Source organism: Phascolarctos cinereus, unplaced genomic scaffold, assembly GCF_003287225.1.
Source record: "Phascolarctos cinereus isolate Bilbo 61053 unplaced genomic scaffold, phaCin_HiC Scaffold_1;HRSCAF=81, whole genome shotgun sequence".
Taxonomy (NCBI): domain Eukaryota; kingdom Metazoa; phylum Chordata; class Mammalia; order Diprotodontia; family Phascolarctidae; genus Phascolarctos; species Phascolarctos cinereus.
Window position 1 is genome coordinate 237,155,705 of NW_027555514.1, and position 24,683 is coordinate 237,180,387.

General features: G+C 38.5%; 1 protein-coding gene across 1 annotated transcript in view; it reads left to right on the top strand.

The window, feature by feature from the left end:
- The window catches only part of LGR5 (leucine rich repeat containing G protein-coupled receptor 5), a 194,025-nt gene that overhangs the window by 88,688 nt on the left and 80,654 nt on the right, over positions 1-24,683 (top strand). The window contains 1 exon segment of the mRNA XM_020968899.2: positions 18,388-18,459. Within this exon segment, the coding sequence (XP_020824558.1) occupies positions 18,388-18,459 (72 nt within the window).

Below are 24,683 nucleotides of genomic sequence, written 5' to 3' on the forward strand. Positions count from 1 at the left end.
CAAAAGGGATTGGGTTTTTTTGATGCTTTTGAGATATAAGACATTTATTTAGTCATGGTATAATTTTAGAAGGGGCAATATATAAATGTATACATACGTATTATACATATATATTCTATTTACATAAATGATTAGTGTTTATATGGTGTTATTTATTCATCCACATAATATTAGTGCCTATTTTAATATTTAAGCTTTAAAAACTTACAACTGCACTAAGATTTTTTGGGACACCCTGCATATCTTTTTTAACTACACCTGTGATTTCCTCAGTGTGGGGGATTCCTATACCATTTCAGTTCATCACCTTCACTGCAACTTATCAGTTTAGTGAGTTGCCTGGACACTGAGAAGTTAAGTAATTGTCTCAGAGTCACACAGTCAGTATACTTCAGAAATGGGACTTGAACTCAGGTCTTCCTGCCTCTGAGGCTGACTTGCTATCCCCTATACCAGTTGTTCCCAATGTTTTGTTCTTCAAACTCCTTTCAACAACAACCCAAAAAAAAGTGTTGCGAACCTCTAGGATTATGCAACATTCTACTCCTGATATTCTGCAATTCCCTTCAACTCAACCCCCTTGAACCATCACTCACTAAATGGAAACCACTATACTATACCATACCACTTCTCTGGAAAGCTTATGCAAACAATGATTAGGCAGATGATAAGCACTTAATAAATGTTTACCGATCAATTGATTGACTATAATATGAATGAAATTATTTCTAATAATATAAATGAAAAGAACACTAATGTGAAGCTGAGTAATTATAATAACCAATCTTGGCCCTGGAAATTGTAGGATGAAGCCTGCCTCCCTCCTTTTGATAAATAGGTGGGGGGCTACTGAAATGGAAAACTTCATACACTATCCAATCTCATCACTGAATTAGTTCATTTTATTCAATGGTTTAGCTTTGTTAAAAGGAAGCCCTCAATGGGTGGGAATAGTGGTGGTGGTGGTAGGCATATCTGGGAATGCCAATGATGTAAAAGCTAAGATAAATCATTAAAACATTATTTTTAAATCTATATGAAGTTAGTTCGAATGTCAAAAATATGCCTACCAATCTCAATAATTGACTTGAAATATTCTATAGGGCATTTATAAGGGAGTTTAGATTGTATGCCAGTTATTGAGCTTTGACTATGTATCACTGACTATGAAATAACCTTTTTACATTTTTAAAATTATTAAGTTTTATTGATGCTTTTTTTTCATTTTGCATCTTGGTAATTCCAATTAAATCTACCATCATTATCACTATACAGGTTTGCTCTGATTATGAAGACTCATCAAGCAAAACTCCTTTTGATTCTTTGGAGATGTCAGAATATTCAATTCACTGTGGAATGATGCTAGAAGGGTCCAAATATAACTGAGCACTCCATGTTAACAAGACTACAACAAAGTTAACCAAAATTAGCTTTCACAGTGACCCGGTCTAACAGTACATGAAAAACTCAACACCTATAGTCCTGTACTTTCTACCAAACGAAGGGAGATGGGTTCTCTCCCTTGTTCTCAGGGGCCAATATTGCTCATTACAAATATGTTAAGTCCATCTTCATTTTAATGTATATGTACATCCCTCTCTTGGTTCTGCTTAAATGCATTCTGTATAAGTTCATAACAACCTTCATACATTTCTGAACTCTTCATATTCATTATTTCTTTATATTCAGCATGGTCATATTGGGGTAAAAATATTAAAATATGAGATATGCAAATGTATTTACAAAGAAAGTCTTTTGCATGAGAGCCAACACTTTTAAAAAGTCACTAATAATGGTTTGATTTACTGAATGACTATCTATGGAGGCAAAGGAAGTAAGCCAACAGTGATGTCAAAACTAGTTAGAGCAATGATGAATGAGACAGATCTGGTTTCCTTTCACATATTGAAAAGTTTGTTCTTTTAGCACAAAAGCAGGATATAGTGGGCAAAAATCCAAGCAATTTCTTTTTTTACTTTAACTCTTATTCAGGAGCCCCAAAGCAGGTGTTTTAAGCAAAACAGAGCAAGGGAGGAAAGGCAGGTTCTTCTAATTGTTGGGTGTTACAATTTTAAAAAATTTTTAATAGAATGATTTTACAGTAAGGGTTTCATATAACATCCTTTTTGCCAAATGATGCAACAAAGCCATCTTTCATTTAATTCTGCCCACGTTGCAGGTGCAAAAAAGTTTGTTGCTCTTCATATTACTTTACAGACTTTGAGAGCTTTCTACCTACCCCCATTATCTCTCTGAAGCTTTTCAGGTTGACCCACAGCACACCATCTGTTATTTGGAAGTATTATGGCTGTGTGTATTGTTACTTGGAGACTTATTTTTTTTTTCTTTTGCAAATAGTCTGATTATGGAGTAAAGCCAACATGTTTCAGGAAGTATATGACTATATAATTCAATGTGCATGAAGCACTAGAATCAAGTGTAAAACTTTGATATGTCAACTACACATTTTATATTGTTTGTATTACTGCCAACATTTAGGGGGAGGGGAAGGAAAAGAGATGTTCCTACAAAGAAAATTAGAAATAGAAAAAAACTCAGTCAAATGTGTACAAAAGCAGATGCAAATTAGGATAATGGTTATCATTAGTCATCACTTTAAGGATTGCAAAGAACTTTATCACTCTGGTAGCTCAAAAGCAAGTAAAGAATTATACGTGAAAACTGTTCATTAGTTTTTATATGGTTCTCACTATTGGTTTCTTTATTCTAATGCCCTTTTTTCCTCTGAGAGTGAATGAGCATTTATTTTTCAAAAAAATTAAACCATCACATAGATTAAAATGATGATATGATGATATATTCAATTTGTTGTTTGTGATGAGAAATATATCTCTCAGCATGTAGGTGAGCAGCTAATGACACATCATAAATTTCTTTGTCTTAAGGTTGATGTTCCTAAAATTCAACACTCATTTATTCAGTGCTTTCCATGTTCTAAAGACTAAGAATACAAAGAAAGGCAAAAATGTCTACCCTGCCCTCAAGAAGCTAATATTCTAATGGAGGAAACAACATGCAAAAAAACCCCTCTGATCATTAAAGATATGTACAACATAGATGGGAGGTAATCTCAGAGGGAAGAGACTAGAGGAGGGGACACTGAGGCTTGAAGGAAATCAGGAAGGAGGTGGTGAAGAGAAAGTATTCTAGGTATAAGGGACAGATGGTGCCACGTCTCGTTCAGGAGATGGACAGCTGCGTGTCAGAAACAGCCCTTATTGTTTCTAGCCTGACTCGGTCCTACCATGCCACTGCTTTCCAGTCACTGCCATCCATACTTCCACCTGCTTCAGCCCCTACTCCAGCCTAGCACTGTGCCTCCCCCAGGACTTCTGAATAGTGAGCCCAATCAAGAGTGGCATTTTGTGAAAAGGTGTGTCTGTTGTCCTGGACTCTACTAACCATACCTTTGATTTCCTGACCAAAATACTCCTAATTGGTCACCATTCCATCATATGTACTATTTTTCCTTATTAGAATGCAAGTCTCTTGAGGGAAATGACTTTATTTGTATTTTCATACCTAGCACTTAACACAGAGCATGTCACAGAAAAAATGCTTTTTCATTCATCGAGTCAACGATTCGTTCATTCGTAACATACGTCAGTGGCTCCCTACATTAGTCAGTCAGGCAAGCATGTATTAAACACGCACATGACTCACTCACCACAAGGGAAAATAGCAATCATAGCTATCCAAAAATAAAATGAACTGCTCTGAGACAAAGTAACCTCCCTGTTACTTGAAGTCTTTGAACAATGTCTGCATGACTACCTCTTGAAGATGCTGTAGAGGGAATTCCTGCTCTGGTATGAATCTGACAACATGCATTTGTTAAACATCTACTATGTGCCAGGCACTGGGTTCTGAATACAAAGAGGCGTGAAAAGTCCTTCCCAAAAAAGCAAAATAAGCAGTTTAAAGTTAACCATATTTCAACAAAATGTAACACCAAGTTAATTACTTGAATAATAATTTAGAATTTTCATTTTCTATTTTTAGAATATTCCCACCTTTAAAATATATTCTTCAAATCCATTCAAAAGAAAGCAGTAGGCCAAGTTTGAGCTACTTTCTTTACAGAAGATTTGGTCAAACCAATTTATAAAACTGAATTACAGCTATCAGAAAATAACTGGCTTCTTCACTATTTACTAATCATTTTGATCAGAACAATGAAATCATATGATAGAATCATAGGACATCACAGGTAATCCAATCAAATTCTTGCCAGAGCAGGAATTCTCTCTAGAGCATCCCTAAGAAGTGGTCATCCCAACACTGATCGAAGACTTGAAGTAACAGGAGGTTCACTTGCTCTCAAAGCAGTTCATTTCATTTTTTGCACACCTTTAATTACTTTTTTTTTCCTTGCACTGAGTTATGTCCATGATGATAATGGCATTCATACTGTAGAGCAGTGCTCTCCAAACATTTTTGGTTGTGTTCCCTTGTCTTTAAAAGTGTTTTGAACATGAATCCACAAAATATCTCTAACACAGACCTGCACAACTTGGCAGTAGATAAGGGCCAACATTAAAATAGGCTAAATTTCTTTGGGCTGCAGATAGGTTAGACCAGAGACAGACTGACAATGGTTGGTGGCCATGGGTCATGTGACAAATGGGAGAGTATATATTGGCAACCCTCCATTTTTCTCAGGCCACTCAAAATCCATTGGTGACCCATAAGCAGCCCGTGGGCCATATGTTATACAGGCCTGTTCTAACTAAAAACTGCTGCTAGGCCCAGAGCCTGGAATACTATGTTCTCTCTTTCTCTCTCAGCTCTGCTACTATACATGCAGATCAATTCAGTCCTGGAGGAGCCTGAACACCTAAAAAGAAAGTCAAGCTCTTTTTTTCATACTCATTGGCTTATTACATCCTCACTCTACCACTCCATAGAAAATTACTTAAATCTTAGGTTTAGCTCATGTCTAGAATCTCCCCAAAGTGGGGAGTAGAAAGATACTTAATGTACTTCCCTCAAGGAGCTTACAGTCTAATGGAAACCATATGTAGTGGAGTAGATAAGAAAAGAACTTGGCACCAGTGCCTGGCATATAGCAGGCACTTAACAAATGTTTATTGATTGACTGATATAGGACAGCTATTTATTTCTTCTAAATAACAATAATAACTAACATTTATATAGTGCTAAAGGAGTCTATGATACAAAAAAGATTTAAGAATTCTTGATCTAGTCCTACTCCCCACCCCCGCAATTTTACAAAGGAGGACACTGAGATCCAGAAAGCAGAAGTGATTTGGGGGCAGCTAGGTGGTGCAGTGGATAGAGCTCTGGCCTTGGAGTCAGGAGGACCTAGGCTCAAATCCAGTCTCTGACACTTACTAGCTGTATGACCCTGATGGCCTAAGCAAAAAAAAAAGAAAAAGTGATTTGAACACAGAGAGGAAAAAGATTGAGAGTTAAAAATGATTCCCAGGTCCAGTTCTTTTTTTGTTACACCATTGTAATTTCTACAATTCCTACTTTCCCTTCTCCACCAAAAGAAGGCTCATTGGCCAATCAAGCCAATGTCTCCATAAGTCAGATTGGCTCAGAGTCAACTTGAAATGCTGGCAAAAACAGCCATAACCATCAATCGAATCCAAGGCATTTCATGAGCACCTGCAGCATTGCTAGGAAGGAGATATGGGCAGGGAAATAAATGAACAGCGTGGCTTGGAGCAGCTTTGTAAACAAGACAATTGGTGCCACTGGCAGCCGGGCAGGTGTGATCCAGTCTTCCTTTTCCCTTCCTTATGCAAGGTTTACCATCCCTGCCAGCTGAATCGCACCTTCAAACACTGCCTCGTGTGAACTGCTTCCAGGAAAGGTCTTAGGCATCCAAACTCCTTCAATCAGCTTTATTTGTTCATGGAAATAGAGCTGGATGGTGCAGAATAATGAATAAAGGCCCAAAGCCATGAGAAGAAAAAAAAAAGTTCATTGGCAAATAGACCCAGGAGATGTGAGACAATGAGGTAAAGCCAATGATTGTTTTTGAATTGAAGGAGTAGTTCAATTATCCTTAAGTGACAAAGTACTTTGGAAAACATGTTTTCTAGATTTCACTAAGTTTTTTCATGATAGGAAAGTATGAGAGGGTAGTGAACACAAGAAATTATCCTAACATTGGAAGGAAGGAAACAAAACAAATAGTAAGTACCTACTATATGCTAGTTGCTTTACAAATATTATTTCATTTGATACTCACAACTAAAGTAAGTGCTATCCCTATTTTACAGTTGAGGGAAACTGAGGCAGATAGTAATTAAGTGACTCTGGGTCACACAGCTAGTAAGTATCTGAGGCCACATTTGAACTCAAGTCTTCCTGACTCCAGGCCTGTTGTTCTATCCACTTCACCACTTAGCTGTCTCTGGAACCCATCCCCTTATTTCCCTCATAAAGAAAGCATCATTGACCATCATTCAAATTATGAATACATGCAAAGTGCTCACTTGGAAAAGCAGCATAATATATAACAGAAAGGACATTAGTCTTAAAATCAAAAGACATAGGATGAACCCTGACTTGGCTTGATAAGCATAGACATCATTGAGCATTCTGAGTCTGTTTCCAAATCTATAAAATGGAGATAGATCAACCAGTAGATAAGTGCTTATTAATCAGTTACTTCATAACAGGTACTTTTTAGGCATAGGGGATAAAAATACAAAAGTGAGACAAGCATTCTGATGGGGAAATGCAACATGCTCACCAGTGAATTCCAAAGATAAAGATTCATACATACATACAACATTTCTTGCCCTACTAAGTACTATGCTAAGCACCAAGGGGTACAAATACAGGAAAGCAAGATAATCCTTTCCCTTGAGGAACTTACATTCTAATGGAGGGAAATAATAAACGAAGAGGACCTGAAAGAGGGAGAGGACCCAGGTCAGCATGGTGCTATAATGACCTAGAAGTGACATGGAGATCTGGTTCTGGGCAAGAAAAAACAAAAATCTCACTTGTCAAAGTCTAGCGTCCCAGAGGCAAGGTCAAAGATTTTTGAACAATGAAGAAAGGCTAGCCAGAGTTCAAGCGGCACGGTGTGGAGATAACCGGGAAATGACATATACAAAATAAATACACAGTGTATTAAGGTTATAACATAGGAATAGAAAGAGGGTAGTTAATATGAAGGAGTCAGAGATAACTCCACAATTTTTAAGATAGAAGACAGCATGAATGGTGGCACCATTGACAGAAATAGTGAGGTATGAAGCAGGAGCAAGTTTAGGGGAAAATATACTGAACTCAGTTTTGGACATGTTGGATTTGAGGTGGCGATCGAAAAATGCAGGTCAAAATTTCCACTAATACAGAAATATGTTTTGTGTGACTTCATGTGAATAATACGTATAATATTTATTGCCTTCTCAATGGGTGGGGGGGGGGGATGGAGAAAAAGAGAGAATTTGGAACTGAAAATAAAAATGAAACTGAAAAATAAATTTTAAAAAAGATTTCCTATAGACAGTGATTTTCAGGTAGGGGCAAGGAAAAAGGCATTAACAACTGAGGACATCACAAAAGGCTTCTTTTTAAAATTTATTTATTTATTTTTAGTTTTCAGCATTTACTTCCATAAGATTTTGAGTTCCACATTTTCTCTCCATCTCTCCTCCCCCACCCCAAGATGGTGTGAAATTTGATATAGGAGACATAGATAGATAGATAGATAGATAGATAGATAGATAGATAGATAGATAGACAGATAGATAGATAGATAGTTGATATTCATATTAAACCTATTTTCACATTAGTCGTGTCATAAAGAAGAATTAGAACCAATAGGAGAAATCATGTGAAAGAAAAAACAAACCAAAAAAAAAAAAAAAGAAAAAAAGAGAGAGAGCAAATAATGTGCTTTGATCTGCATTCAGACTCCATAATTCTTTTTCTGGATGTGGACAGCATTTTCCATTGTGAGTCTTTTGGAGTTATCTTAGAGGCTTGCATTGCTCAGAGATAAGTCTATCAATGTAAGGCATAGCACAGTGTTGCTGTTACTGTGTACAATGTTCTCCTGGTTCTCCTCACTTCACTCAGCATCAGTTCATATAAGTCTTTCCAGATTTTTCTGAAATCCACCTGCTCATCATTTCTTACAGCACAATAGTATTCCATTACATTCACATACCACAACTTGTTCAGCCATTCCCCAACTGATGGCATCCCTTCAATTTCCAGTTCTTTGCCACCACAAAAAGAGCTGCTATAAATATTTTTGTATGTGTGGGTTCTTTTTGGATTTGTAAGATCTTTTTAGGATATAGACCTAGGAGTGGTATTGCTGGATCAAAGGGTATGCACAGTTTGATTGCCCTTTGGGCGTAGTTCCAAATTGCTCTCCAGAATGGTTGAATCAGTTCATAACTCCACCAACAATGCATTACTGTTCCAATTTTTCCATATCTTCTCCAGCATTTATAATTTTCCCATTTTTTCATGTTAGCCAATCTGATAGGTGTGATGTGGTACCTCAGAGTTGTTTTGATTTACATTTCTCTAATCAATAATCATTTAGAGTATTTTTATATGACTATAGATAGCTTTAATTTCCTCATCTGAAAACTGCATATCCTTTCACCATTTATCAATTGGGGAATGACTTGTATTCTTATAAATTTGGCTCAGGTCTCTCTATATTTTATTTTATTATTTTTTTAAATATAAATTTATTTATTTTTAGTTTTCAATATTCACTTCCACAAGTTTTTGAGTTCCAAATTTCTCACCCCTCTCCCCACCCCAACATGGCATGCATTCTGAATACCCCTTCCCCTGGTCTGCCTTCTCTTCTATCTCTCCCCCCTCCCTTCTCTTATCCCCTTCCCCTTCTATTTTCCTGTAGAGCAGGATACACTTCTGTACCCCCATTTCCTGTATTTCTTATTTCCCAGTTACAGGTGAAAACATTTTTTTAAAAAAACATGTGTTTTTAAAACTTTGAGTTCCAAATTTTCTCCCTTCCTCCCTCCCCACCCACCCTCATTGAAAAGGCAAGCAACTCAATATAGGTTGTACATGTGCAGTTATGCAAAACACTTCCTTAGTAGACATGTTGTGAAAAACTAACTCTATTTCCCTTAATCCTATCCTGCCCTCCCATCTATTCTATTCTTTCTTTTGACCCTGTCCCTCCTCAGAAGTATTTACTTCTGATTACCTCCTTTCCCATCTGCCCTCCTCTCTATCACCCCCCTGCTCTCTTGTCCCCTTCTCCCCCTATTTTCCTGTAGGGTAAGACAGATTTCCATGCCCAATTGAATGTGTATGTTATTCCCTCCTTAAGCCAAATCCTATGAGAATAAGATTCCCTCATTCCCTCTCACCTTCCCCTGTTTCCCCTCCATTCTCTCTATATTTTAGAAACAAGGCCACACAAAAGGTTTCTTTAAGGAGGTCATATTTAAACCAAGCCTTGAAGGAAGCCACAGGTCCCAAAAAGTTAAAGGGAGGACTGTGAGCAAGCCTGAGGGACATCCTGTACAAAGACCCAGAGATGGGAGATGGAGTTGCATGTATAAGGAACAAGTAGGCTAGTTTATTAGTGTACAGAATACAGAAGAGGGAAATATATGTAATCATCCTCCAATAGACTTGGAGCTCAAGTGGGAAAAATTTTACTTTATATTAAAGTTAGAAGGAAGCCATTGATAATCCTTGAGTAGAAGAGTCATGTGAGCATGCCTATGCTTTATGATTATCTGTTTGACAGCTATATAGAAGATGTATTAAAGAGGAGAGAGATTGGGGTCAAGAAGATACTGTAGGAGAGTCTTGCAGGAACACAAGAGAAAACTGATGAGGGCCTGGACCCAAGGTAGTTTCAATGCAAGAGAAGGAGATGGATGGCAGAGATGTTGAAAAGTTACCATCTACAAGACTTAGCAACTGATTGGCTATGGGACATGGGGGGAAATGAAGATTCAAGTGTGATTCCTAGGCTACAAAACCAAGTGACTGGAAGAATGATGGTGCCCTTGACTGAAATGAGGACATTTGGGGGATAACGGTTTTAAAGGGAATGATGAGTCTTGTTCTGAACAGACGAGTGTGTGACGCCTATGGTGAAAATGTCCAACAAGAAGCTGAAGATGTGGGAATGGAGCTGAAAAACAATGGGTGGGTATGTAGAGCTCAATAAATATGTATATCTGCATATCTGCATAAACATGATGATTGAATCTATGAGAGTGAAAAGAGAACATAAATGGAAGGAATATAAAGAGAAAAGAGGAAAGAGGAAAGGGTCCAGGACAAAATCTTGAGGTATATCTCAGGGTTATAACTAAGGATAAAGATCCAGCAAAGGGGTTAAAAAGGAGCGGCCAGTCATAGAGGTAGGAGGAGAACCAAGAGAGAATAATATCATGAAAACTCAGAAAGGAAAGAGTATCCAAAAAGACAGGCTTGACAACAGTATCAAATTCTTTTTTGTTGTTCAGTCATTTTTCACTCATTTCCAAGTCTTCATGACCCCATTTGAAGTTTTCTTGGCAGAGATAGTTGACTGGTTTACCAGTTCCTTCTCTAGCTCATTTTACAGATGAGGAAACTGAGGGAAGCAGGGTGAAGTGACTTGCTCAGGGTCACACAGCTAGTAAGTGTCAAGTGTCTGAGTCTGAATTTGAACTCAAGTCCTCCTGACTCCAGGGCTGGTGCTCTATCCACTGCATCACCTATCTGCCCCACCTAAGCACTTTTACAAATGTTATTTCATTTTGGCCCTCACAACAATCCTGTGAGGTAGAGCTATTATTATCCCTGCAGATAAGGAAACTGCAGCAAATAGACTTGCCTGGAATCATGCAGCTAGTAAGAGTCTGAGGAGGAATTTGAACTCAGGACTTTCTGACTCCAAACCCAGCACTATATCCATCCAAAGGCCACCAGTTGTCTTTTACAGGTTTCAAAAGGCACTTTTTCCTTTTTGTTTTCAAAAAATACTTTTTCCATTTGTCTTTCCAACTCCCATCTTCCTTCACAACAACTGGACTAGATTATACGGATTTCAGTAGATTGTTGAACTCAAATTTCTCCAAAAGGAAAAGAAGAGAGGCAGAGCCAGCTGCTCCAAGCACACGCTGGCGCCCTGTGACTTAGACTAAACATAGCAGCCACTACTCACACTATTAACAGATATGAACCTTTTTCCTTATCTATAAAATAGTTACAATAATGCTTACATCATTGTCTACTTCACTTGCTGGTTATGAAAAGAACATTTTCTAATCCATAAAGGCAGTATATAAATGTGTGCTATTATTACTCTTGGACGAAAATTACCTGTCATTTAATCGTTTTGCCCAATTGTAAGAGCCTCTTGAGAGATATGTGACTTCAGACTTGCAGAAAAATTTTCCTATGTAGAAAAAAAAATATATATATATATGCCAAGAGATTAACTGTGGCAAGGCCTCCACCATAGAGTATTGCCAGGTAAAATATGTAATATTTACACTAAAAGTGTAAATATTACTATCCCATAACTTTTTGCTGACCAGAGTTTCTCTAGAAAGTATGAGAAGTTTTATAATTCATGTAATTAACACTCTATGTCAATATCACTTTCCATTTTATTTAGCGTTCTTTGTCCAAAACCTCCATCTGCAAAAGTCAGACTCTAATGCCTTGTCCTGATTCTGGAAGCCACCCTCAATCCTTAAAGGCTATACCAGGAAAGGCTTTGTGACTTTCTAGTGGAAAGAGCAATAGAGTCAGAGACTGGTTCCAGCTCTGGGTCTGTTATTTAAGCTGGAAGGTCTCTTACAAAATCTAAATCTATGGGTCTTAAATATAAACCCAACAACAGATCACATCTGCTTTCAGAGTACTAGTCAAAATAAGTATGGAGAGATTCACCAGCAAAAGCCTAGTACCTTAATGATGAATTTTATGGCCATGGCAATCCACAAAAGAAAGAAAAATGTAAAATGACTTTCAACCCTGTGTGCCCCTGTTCTGCTTCCAATTAGCTACCAAGTACCATTTTTTTGGAGGCAATCGGGGTTAAGTGATTTGCCCAGGGTCACACAGCTAGTAAGTGTCTGAGACCCAAGTACCATTAAGTCTACCTCTATGATATCCTTCGCATCCATATTCTTCTTTCCATTCCCATTGTTACCCAAGCTAACATGACCCACCTAAACAATTCCAGCAACCTCATCATTGTTATTGTCATCACTCTCTTCGCATCCCAATTCATCACTTATATGCTGCTACCAGAATAACTTCTTATTAGGTTCCCTATTACCTACTAAAGTGCAAAATCTTTGCCCTAGAATTCGAGGTCTTCTACAATCCAGTCCCACCTTATCTTTCCAAGTATTGCCACATTGTGGAGAAGGGTAATTTTAATTATCCCTCTGCACAAACTTACCATTATAAGCCAGAATAGGTCCAAAGGAGGATGATCAGGATAGTGATTAAACAAAAGATCAAGTAAAGCAACTAGAGATGTTTAGCCTGGAGAAGAAAGGTTTTAGGGGAGACATAACTGTCATTTTGAAATGCTAAGTGATGCAGTGCCAGCCCTGGAGTCAGGAAGACTCAACTTCCTGAGTTCAAATCTGGCTTCAGACACTAGCTGGACAAGTCACTTAACCCTGTTTGCCTCAGTTTCCTCATCTGTAAAATGAACTGGAGAAGGAAATGGCAAACCACTCCAGAATCATTGCCAAGAAAATACCAAATGGGGTCATGAAGAGTTGGATATGACTCAAAAGCAACTGAACGATGCTGAGAAGAAGCTTAAGCCTTGATCTGCTTGGCCCCAAAGGGCAGAACTTGTAGCAATGGGTATATGTTGCAGAGAAGCAAATTCAGGCTTGATGGAAGAAAAAGAAATCCCTAACCCATAGAGCTGTCCAAAAGTGAAAAGGAATGCCTTAATCACTGGAGGTCTACAAGGGGAAGCTAGATGGTACTGTTTCAGAGGTGTTGTAGAGACGACTTCCATTCACGTTAGGGTTGGACATGGGTTCCCTTCTAACCTCAACCTTCTATGTTTCTGTGTGATTCTGTGAAATGCCACCTCCCCCATGATGCCTTCTATGATCTCTTGAATAGGTAATAAACTTCCCCATACAAGGAAACTCATTTACACTTAGAATAGGGGGCCAGGCTATACACATCTTTATGTAGTTAGATACGTGTCTGCTCTTTGTTTTCTGTGATTATATCCTGGGTTGAGGGAGGGAGTATTCAGAAACCACTTCCCCTACACAAAAATAAAAGAATGTTGCTGTTTATGTCCATTCCTTCCTGTATTTTGAGGAAGACAGTAGTACATCTATCAACCTCTAAATCAAAAGACAGCAAAAGTAAGTTCATGAGCAGTGAAGCCATTAAAACCTTCCTTCTTTTATGAAAATTAAACATTCCCTATGTGAATGCATCCTGCTTCTCCATTTCAGTGATAGATTATGCTGATATTTTTGGGTTTGTTTGGGTTCTTTTTTTTTGGCAATTGAGGTTAAGTGACTTGCCTAGGGTCACACAGCTAGTAAGTGTTAAGTGTTTGGTCTGAGGCTGGATTTGAACTCAGGCTCTGCTGACTTCAGGGCCGGCACTCTATCCACTGCACTGCCACTGCACCACCTAGCTGCCCCCATACTATGCTGATTTTACCCAGAGTTCAGGAATTCAAATGATCTGATGCTCAAAATAATTTCTCATTTAAAAATATTAAGCTCAATCTCTCATTGATTTCAAGCTAGGCGGACCTTAGAGATGGTCTGTTCCAGAAGTTCTTAACCTTTTTTGGGTCATGGACCTCTTTGGCAGTCTGCTGAAGTGTGAGAATGATGTTTTTGTTAAGTATACTCATGACTGAAAAAAATGCTAAATTTCAGTTATATGTTAGTATAAATAAAGATGTGATATTCTTCCATCGTAGAACTCCCAGAAATCTATCCACTTTCAAGGTCTGTTTAGAACTACTAACCTAGTCTGACCCTTATTTTACAGATGAAGAAACTGAGGCCAGAGAGATTAAATGGCTTACCCAAAGTTGAACAGTTAGTAAACTGAAGACCCAGAATCTGATTGTATAGCCCTAGAAACCATTTTGAAAGAGTGAAGGCTTGGAATTCAAGTGATCTGATACAATTCTCTGGTCCATAACCTTCAGAAACTCTTTCTTGTCTAAAAGTTAAGTTTCTTTGTCTGTCATTCCAGGCTTTCCACAATCTCCCACCAACCTCTCGATACATTTCACGCTCCACTCAAATTGAAATACTCTGAGCTGTGCCCTGTGTATGCCCTATGCTTTCCTATTTGCTATTGCTTCAATCATTCCCTATGCCCGGAAAACCCTGCTTTATTAGCTACTGAATTCCAACTTAGCATTTAATGCTCAACTCGCTTGCCACCTTCTCTCTCCATGAAGCTGTCTGACTGTTGCCTCCATGAGTAATGATACTGCCCCTCATCTCATATAGTACTTTGTTTTAGAGCTTCTGTATATGATTATACATTACAGTTATCTGGTAGGCATCTTGTCTCCCTGCTAAAACTGTTTTCATAAGGGCGGAGGTGATATCTTAAATTTTCTTATTACCTAGCATAGTATTTTTACATACATACATGCTTAACAAATATTTGTGGAATGGATGCCTCTGTTACACAGCTTTATTAAATGTAAAGCTATTGTATCGTTTTTAGAAATTGTGTTCAGAAAGAGGAGGCCAGGTAGTGATATATGAATATCTTCTCAAACATCAGATCCACTGTTTTAAAAATACAAACTTTCCATTCTTACTGTTTGAAAAAATATTTTCCTCAAAAAAAGGTGGGAGATTTTTTTGTTATTTTTTCCTGTTAATTTTCTTTTCCAGAATGTTCACATCTCTACTTACAGATGGGATTTAGGATAGCCAGGGGACCTGCTGTGGACCAAGGAGTCCATTAAATGTTCAGATTGATTCCAAAGGCCCAGAGGAGCAATTGATCAGAGCTCTCTTCCACATTACTGTTCTGTTTGGCTCTGAGTATAGAGTCTCAGGTGGCATGTCTCCAGACACCCAGGAGAAGGCCAAAATATGATTTTTTAAATGCTGTTCTCTGTTTCCCAAAAAGAATTCTATCCAAGGCTTCAAAAGTCAGAACTCAGCTTTAAAGCAAAGGTACAAACAACATTCAGGACCTAGCAAAAATGAATCCAGATTTGAGAGTGAAAGGAAACTTTGGCAAACATGTCAGCTATCAAAACATGATGGAGAGTATAAGCCCAGTGAAAATGATTGGGAAAGAAAGCTATTTTCGAAAGAAATGCTAAGTGTTTCTTGAATTTATTTGAAAGTTTTTTCCTAGTGACATTTTTTTCTAAAAATCCAGCACCCTCAATTGCAAAATCACTTGAGTCAATTAGTAAACTGAACTACGTGTTGACTTGAAGTCTACATCTAGGCATCTGGGTGGTGACAGATAGAGTGCTGGGCCTGGAGTCAAGAAGACTCATCTTTCTGAGTTCAAATCTGGCCTCAGACACTAGCTGTGTGACCCTGAGCAAGTCACTTAACCTGTTTGCCTCAGTTTCCTCATCTGTAAAATGAGCTGGAGAAGGAAATGGCAACCCACTCTGGTGTCTGCCAAGAAAATCTCGAATAGAGTCACAAAGAGTCAGACACAAGTGAACAACAACTTTCTGATTCCAAATCCAGCCCCCTATCCACTACACCACACTGTCTTTGGCTGCCATCACACTAGTTTCATGAACATATGACCAAATGATCTCCAGACAGAATCAGGAAAAGACGTGGGTTCAAATCCTGCCCTCTGACACATACCAGATGTGTGCCATGGGCAAGAAACTTAACTTCTCAATGCCCTGGGCAATTTTAAGATGTCTAACAACTGGAAAAAGTACCATGTCTGGAGTTAGAGAACCTTGGTTCAAATCTTGGTTCTGCCACTGATTGCATACATGACCTTGGATGCAAAGGCACTTTGCCTCTCTGGTCTTCAGTTTCACCATTTGTAAAATAAGAAGATTGGACTGGATCAGTGATTGTTGTTCACTTGTTTCGGTTGAATACAACTGTTCTTGACCCCATTTGGAATTTTCTTTTCTTTTTTTTTTTTTGAGGCAACTGGGGTTAAGTGACTTGCCCAGAGTCACACAGCTACTAAGTGTTATGTGTCTGAGGCTCGATTTGAACTCAAGTCTTCCTGACTCCAGAGCCGGTGCTCTATCCACTGTGCCACCTAGCTGCCCCCCATTTGGGATTTTCTTGGCAGAGATAGTAGAGTGATTTTCCAGTTCCTTCTCCAGCTCATTCTACAGATGAGGAATCTGAGGCAGTCAGGATGAAGTGATTTACCCAGGGTCACACAGCTAATAAGTGTCTAAGATCACATTTGAACTCAGGTCTTCCTGACTCTAGACCTGGCACTCCATCCACTGTACCACCTAGCTGCCCAGACCAATGGTATTAAACTCAAATATAAACAGGGAGTATTAAACCATACCTGAGAATCCTTTCAGGCTACATATTACCTTAGAAAGCCTCAGGTGTTTATGTTTCTTTTTTTATTAATACAGCAACACATTAAAAACAGATCTGACCTACTTTTTAACCTGGTTCAGCTATACTTAGACATGTTGGGGGTTTCACCTGTTTGACACCTGGGTGACCCCTAAATTCCCTTCTAGTTCTACATCTATATAATCTGTTACACTTATCAATGAGTAGCTTATCTGGATCAGTGGGAGGAGTTTCCATACCTGGAACTCCCCCATACTAATGAAATCATCAGTCCGTAATATAGATATGTGCATATACATATGTATGTATACATATACACACATAGAGACATATATATGCATATGTATACAGACATACACATATGCCACATTGTTCCACAGGCAGATATATAAATACAGATATAGATATATGTGTGTATATGTGCATACACACATATATGGTAGCCACATTATTCCACGGGCAGATATGTGTGTATAATATATATATATATATATGTGTGTGTGTGTGTGTGTGTGTGTGTGTGTGTGTGTGCAGAAAGAGAGCAGTTACATTCTTCCACTGGTAGAAATATATATGTGTGTGTATATTACATATACACATATACACATACATATATACATGTGTGTATATATGTGTATATGTAGCCACATTCTTCCTTTGTCAGATATGTAGATATAGATATAGATATAGATATAGATATAGATATAGATATAGATATAGATATAGATATAGATATAGATATAGATATAGATATAGATATAGATATAGATATATGTGTGTACATGTGTATACACGCATATATGGTAGCCACATTATTCCACAGGCAGATATGTGTGTATAATATATATATATATGTGTATGTATGTGAGTGTGTGTGTGTGTGTGTGTGTGTGTGTGTGTGCAGAGAGAGAGCAGTTACATTCTTCCACTGGTAGAAATATATATGTGTGTGTATATTACATATACACATATACACATACATATGTACATGTGTGTATATATGTGTATATATAGCCACATTCTTCCTTTGTCAGATGTATAGTTATAGATATATGTGTGTACATGTGTATACACGCATATATGGTAGCCACATTATTCCACGGGCAGATATGTGTGTATAATATAGATGTGTATGTATATGAGTATGTGCATGTGTGTGTATATAATGAGAAAGAGAGAGAGCAGCTATGTTCTTCCGCTGGCAGAAATATACATGTGTGGGGCATCTAGGTGGCACAGTGCATAGAGCACTGGCCTTGGATTCAGGAGGACCTGAGTTCAAATGTGGCCTCAGAGACATAACACTTACTAGCTGTGTGAGCCTGGGCAAGTCACTTACCCCCATTGCCCCACAAAAAAAAAAAGAAAAGAAATATGTGTGTGTGTGTGTGTGTGTGTGTGTGTATACACACAGATACACATATACTATATCTATGCATATCCGTGTATGTATATACATACATACATACGTAGACACACACACATATATAAATGATAGCCACATTCTTCCATTGGCAACTTTAGAAGTTTACTCTACAATACTGGCTCTCACCTGCAATTTAAAACAACACCAACAATTAGATCTACAGTGAAAGTCATCAAACCAGTTTATAGTGAAATTAGTAATTAACTGTGTTTCTTTCCCCTCTTGCATTCCAGCTGCCAACAATTTGTTAATGTGCAGGATTTTTTTTCCTTTAAAATATTTGTGATAACTAAACAATGCTCTACAATTTTTGTGGCATCTGTAGTTGGAACCTAATTGTGTTGCTTTTTTTTAACAATGAAATTAATTCCACACAAAAAGAAATGTATTGACTATCTCCCCTCCCCTCTCTTTCGATTCCTGTAGGCGACTCGCAGGAAATGGACTGACAGGCATCCCCGAGGGAGCGTTCGCTGGCCTTTTCCGCCTTAAAGTGCTGTAAGTAGACTATGCAGTATGTTGATCTATTTCTGATTTCAAGCCTGAAGTGTTCCAGGCAGGTAATTAACTTGTAAAGTTTGTCTCCCTCTAACGAACTGTTTAGACCACATCATATACTGCATCTGGAGGCCAAATACACTGTACCATAAAACTTCATTGCACTTTTCTATATTTGTTTACGGAAAAAATGTCACCACCACCCTCACAAAGCCCAACATCGGTTGAGAGCCGGAATGAGTGTTTTCTTCAAAGTAAGCTAATGATCAATTAGTATCTGGTTTATCAACAACCCAAACTTTTCAGAATATTTTCTCAAAGGAAGAGTTCCTTGAGGTTGCCTGATGATGAAAAATGAAGAGAGGCTTTAAGCATTTTGAGAACTGATTGGATTATTGTCCCCCTAATGTTATTTGATAATAGACTAATTACATATTTGGAGTTGTTTTCCCAGTCTCCACCAACCATATCGAAAGGATATAAATATCAAGTAACCTTTTCTACATGGCCTTGAGCCTGGGTTTGAGAATTGCAGATTTCCAAATGATTTGGCATGTCATAGTGGAGAATAGTGAAGCACCCTCAAAGTTAAGAATATCTGGGTTCAAGGTCCACCTTTGCCGCGTACTGGTTATGTGACCCTGGGTAAATGTCAAACTCTCAGTGCTTTCAGTAATTATCTAAGACTATAAATTGCACAGAGGTAGCTAGGTGGCACAGTGGATAGAGCCCCAGGACTGAAGTCAGGAAGACTCGTCTTCCTGAGGTCGTATGGCCTCCGACATTACTAGCTGTATGACCCTGGCCAAGTCACTTAATCCCGTTTGCCTCAGTTCCTCATCTGTAAAATGAGCTGGAGAAGGAAATGGCAAACTAGTCTAGTATCTTTGCCAAGAAAACCCTAAAATGGGGTCACAGAAAATCAGACATGACTGAAAACGACTGAACAACAACATGAAGAAATTGCACAGCAGGTGATAACTTGCATTAGTAGAGAGAGTTTCCTCACCCAGGAATTCCCTCTGTCACCCCTTTGTCCCTTAGCCTTACTAGAGGCAATTGGTGGTACAGTGGATAAGAGCGTTGTGCCTAGAGTCAAGAAGACTGAAGTTCAAATCTGACCTCAGACGCTTACTAGTTGTGTAACCCAGTGCTTGGCACACAGTAGGTGCTGTATAAATGCTTATTCCCTTCTTCTCCCCTTCATTAGACCACCTCTGAGGTCCTTTTAAGCTCTTGATCTATGATTCCATATCCACATGCCACATCTATATTAAAGAAAACTTTGTTTATGGGAATGAATGAATGAATGAAGCATTTATTAATCACTTAGTATGTGCAAAGACTTGCATTAAGTGCTGGGGACACAAATAGAAAAGTCAAACAGTCCCAGCTCTCAAGGAGCTCACATTTTACTAGATGTTAGAATCCCTGAGCTTCTCATATCTCCTGTTGCCTTTATTTTTTAATTTATCTTGTTCATAGATACCTTTTGTTTCTACATCATTTTTATTTCTGAATGCATTCCTCCTCCATCCCTTCTTCAGGAAACCATCCACTGTAAGAAAGAATTTTTTTAAAGGAAGTGGGGGGAGTTCGACAAAATCAACACGTGAGCTATATCTGACAGCTCTTCGCACCTAATGCTTAATAAATTCTTGTTGACTGAAAATAGAGGGAATATCCTGCCGTTTTTGGACTTATAAGACACTTTCTTCATTCATGGGTTATTCGTTCCTGTCCCTCCGTTCTACCATTATTTGCCCTCTCAATGAACTCTCAAAGGTGACTGAATGTTTGGCCCATTTGCATCCGGACTGTTACAAAGGGGCCCAGCCCCACAGGACTCAGAGACATAATGATTACAGAAATTCAAGATGCTTTGTTGTTTGCAGATTTCAGAGACATATGGTTAATGGTTCCACTGGTGTTCCAGGGTGTACGATCTGTCTTAAAACCAAGTAAAAAATCCAGACGTGACCATCTGGTTTTAAGGAGAGTTCAGTTGTCACTCTACATCGGTAACTGCATCTTCAATCATCAATTTCTTCTATGGAGCATTGAAATGAACATGAATAAACAGAGGAGGAGAACAGAGAAAGATGCATAGCATTAGACCCCTAAGTGCCGGAAGGCAGCAATAATAAAACCTAATGTTTTTGGGGGTGGGGGGACAAAGATCAGGGTCTCACAGACATCTCTCAGTTCCAAAATGGGTCTGTACAAGGCCACGTGTGGTGCGGTGCTGTGGAAGAAAAAAAATAAATACATGTCTTGCCTTCAAACATCAGGAAACTTAAGATTCTCCTCCTGTCTTAGTTAACCTGCTCGCTGCATGAATATGAGCAAATTTGTTCCCTCATAATATCTCACTTCTGCAAAGAGGGAGAGGATACATTTTCTCATCTTTTCTTATCTCCCATTCACTTTCAAGTTAGCTCTTTGGGGCAGGGGGAGGTCCCCTGGGTAAGTAAGAGTGAGAATGCAAATTGGAATTAATCTGGTACTGACTTTAAAAGTCACTTAGTCTCAGAGGGCATTTTCTATTGTTTTCCCTTTCTTGCAATGTTTAACTTACCGAGAGGAACATTTAGGCACAGCATATTGCATTTAAATAGGCTTAGCTCTTATTTCCACATAAAATGAATGTGAATGCAAATATTTTCTTTAATCGAATTCAGAAAAGCAAATAGTTTTTGGTCTCTGTAAATGACTCAGTTTTGGTTTTGTTTTTTTTTTTCTTAATTAGTTGTTTTGGTGCCATATAGGCAGTTTCAGCTGCAATTTTTCCAGAACTCATCAGCATTCTGGTGATGATAAAATCCAATACAACAAGCATTTATTTACGCAATTGAGGTTAAGTGACTTACCAAGGGTCACATAACTAGTAAGTGTCAAGGATCTGGCCTGAGGCCAGATTTGAACTCCGGTCCTCCTGACTCCAGGGCCAGCACTCTGTCCACTGCTCCACCTAGCTACCTGTCGACAAGGATTTATTAAGTGCTGACTATGTGCAAGGTATTGTACAAGGCACTGGGGATATAACAACAAAAATGAAAAACAGCTCCTGCCCTCAAGAAGCTTATATTCTAGAAGGGATGATAGAGCATATAAAAGGATAGGCATATACGTGATAATCTAAGGGGGTGGGGCATAAACAACTAAGGGAATCGGGAAAGGCTTTCCTTAGGAAACTAAGGAAGGAGACTAAGAAACTAGTTCCTTTGAGGAGCTAAACCTCGAAGGAAGCTTGTAATCCTAAAAGGAAGAGATGAAGAGGGAGTTGGAGGTATGGAGGACAACTTTGCAAAAGCCTGGAGGTGACAGATGGTATGCCCAATGCAGGGTAGACAGTTTTAATAGAAAAGTAGAGCTGGTGGAGGGTAGAATGGGCAATAAACCGAGAAAAGTCGGCTACAGCCAGATTGTGAGGGGTTTTAAAGGTCACAATGAAAAATTTGCATTTTACCCTAACAGCAATAGGGAGCCATTGAGGTTTCTCATAAAGTGGAGTGACACAGGCAACTTGTGTTCTACAAAGATGATTTTGGCAGCTGTGTCCATGACCAGCCATCTCCACAACACCAATCAATTAGATGTTTGAAACATTCTAGATAAGTGACTTATTTCTGTTTGGCATTGTGTAAATATAGATGACACAATTAAAGTGAGGGAACATTTAAAAATTAAACTGATCATTCTCCTAATCTATGTTTTGAAAGGTTATTAAATAGTAACTAAATTCATTATGCTGCCCTCAGTGTTTGAGCTCATTTAACAAAACATTTATTCAGTACTAACAGACTGAGTCCATATAATTGCTAGTATATAAATAACTGGAGGGTTGGGGGGAGGGTTGAATTCTTATGCCAAAATTATCTATTTAGGATAGTAAAAGTACCTCTGTCGTATGAATTATTCAGATTGAGTGTGTGTGTGTGTGTGTGTGTGTGAGTGTGTGTGTGTATGTATGTATTCAAGAGTCATTCATCTTTCTCTTCATCAATGTAGTTCAATTCAACAAGAACTTAATAAGGGCATAGAACATGCAAGGCACTATGCTAAGGATTGGGTTAGGCTCTAATATGCCAAAGGATCTGCAGTCTCTTGGTAATCTCTTGCAAAGACAAAAAGAAAAAGAAAAAGAAAAGAGTCCCTGCCCTCAAGGAGCTTACATTCTACTAGGTTTCGTTTTGAGTTATGTACACCTATCTTCTATATCAATGAATTCATTAAAAGTATACATTAAGTGTTTACTATGTGGCAGGCACTGTGCTAAGCACTGGACATATAATTTTTAAAATAAGAAAACAGTTTTTGCCCTCAAAGAACTTATAGTCTAATAAGGAAACACAAAGCTTATAGGGAAGTGGAGGTCAAGGAATCGATATTCTCTTTCCAAAAGAAACAGTTGTCATTCAGTCATGTCCAATTCTTTCTGACCCCATTTGGGATTTTCTTGGCAAAGATATTGGAGTGATTTGTTATTTCCTCCTCCAGTTCATTTTATAGATGAGAAACTGAGGCAAACAGAGTTAAGTGACTTGCCCAGGTAGTAAGTGTCTGAGGCCAGATTTGAACTCATGATTCTAAGCGCAGTGCTCTATCTATTGTGCTATGTAGCTACCCCTCCAAAGTAATGGTACTCTTGTTTTAATTGCTGTGAGAGAAAGGGATGGATAAGTGGGGAGTGAGGGCGGGAGGAGTGCCTGAGCAGGGGCAAGCAGATGGCAAGATGGTGGCTAGATGGAATGTAAAGATGAAGCATGGTCTGGTACCTGATCTGCAGCCATTCAGGAGATGGGGTGGGCTAAGCGGGCTAGTTTGCACTCAGTCACCAATCAGTTGGACTGAGCCCTAGGGTGGGAGCTCCAAAAGTGAATGGGATAACATCCTCTAGGAGTAAGGATATGAGTCAGTGAAATATGTGTTGTATGCTAAACAAAGTTTTTAAAGGAGACTGCAACCTGATTGTCTAATGCACCAAGAAGGCACTTTAATATTATTCCCCGACCATCATCAATATTCTGTGCATCACATTTGATCTGGTTCCATTTGAAAGCACACACACACAATCCATTGGCTACTTTTTTTGAGAATTGCCTAGGAATGATCTCTTTGAAAGCAAGGACCCTAACTAATTTATCTTCCTATCTCCTTCCCCCAGTACCAAACATGTGATATTTCAGCAGAAACAATATTTTGCTTTAATACCTCTCTCCTATGTACTCCAAAGTAAGAAACCTATTTTTTATTGACAAGTTAGTGTCTACACAAAGTAGTTGAGTATTCAGTACTTTTAATCATAGCAAGCATTGATACAGAGTTTTAAAATTTTCAAAGTACTTTACAAATATTATCTCATTTGGTCCTCACAACAAATCCTAGCAGGTAAGTGCTATTCTTATCTCCATTTGACAGTTGAGGAAACTGAGGCAAGCAAAGTTAAGTGACCTGCCCAAGGTCACATGGCCAGTAAGTGTCTGAGGCTGACTTTGAGCTCAGGTCTTTGTGATTCCAGGCCCAGAGTTCTATCTACCACACCACCCTGACTACATTCTTTTCTGATGAATTTGGTAGCCCAGGTGGATAACTCTAAGCTCATAATGTTCTCTCCCCTTTTCATCAGGAGGGGAATGCCACCAGGTACTTCCACAACTCCTAACTCTGCCAAAACAAAGACTTGTAGACCCCTTTCTGCAGGATGATGAAGCCCATGGACCCCTCTCAGGAAAATACCTTAAATACATAAAATGAAATACATAGAATTACAAAGGAAATCAAAATTTAGTGAAAAAAAGATGATTTTTCCCCATCCATGGACCCCTTCAAATATGTCCCCCAATTCTTTGACCTCTAGTAAAGAATCTTTGATACAGACATGCTTTTTAAAGATGGATTTTCAGGTCCTATTTCGGAAATGTTTCTGTTTTGTCTATGATTGTTATAAAGTGCCATCAGAGATGAGAATGATCAGGATAGGTTCATATGTATCTTCAGATCTGTGATTTCATCAGTATGGACTAAGGATATGTGGAAATGTGCTCCACCAATATAGGTCAACAATTCTTCTGTAATTAAAAGAGTTGTCTGGGAGCCTGGAAAATTTAACTGTTTTGTCCATGAATGCACAGCCAGCATATGAGATGTAGGCCTTGAAGCCAGGTTTTCCTGAATCCAGAGCCAGCCTTCTAGCCACCAATGGTGCCATACTCAAATATGCA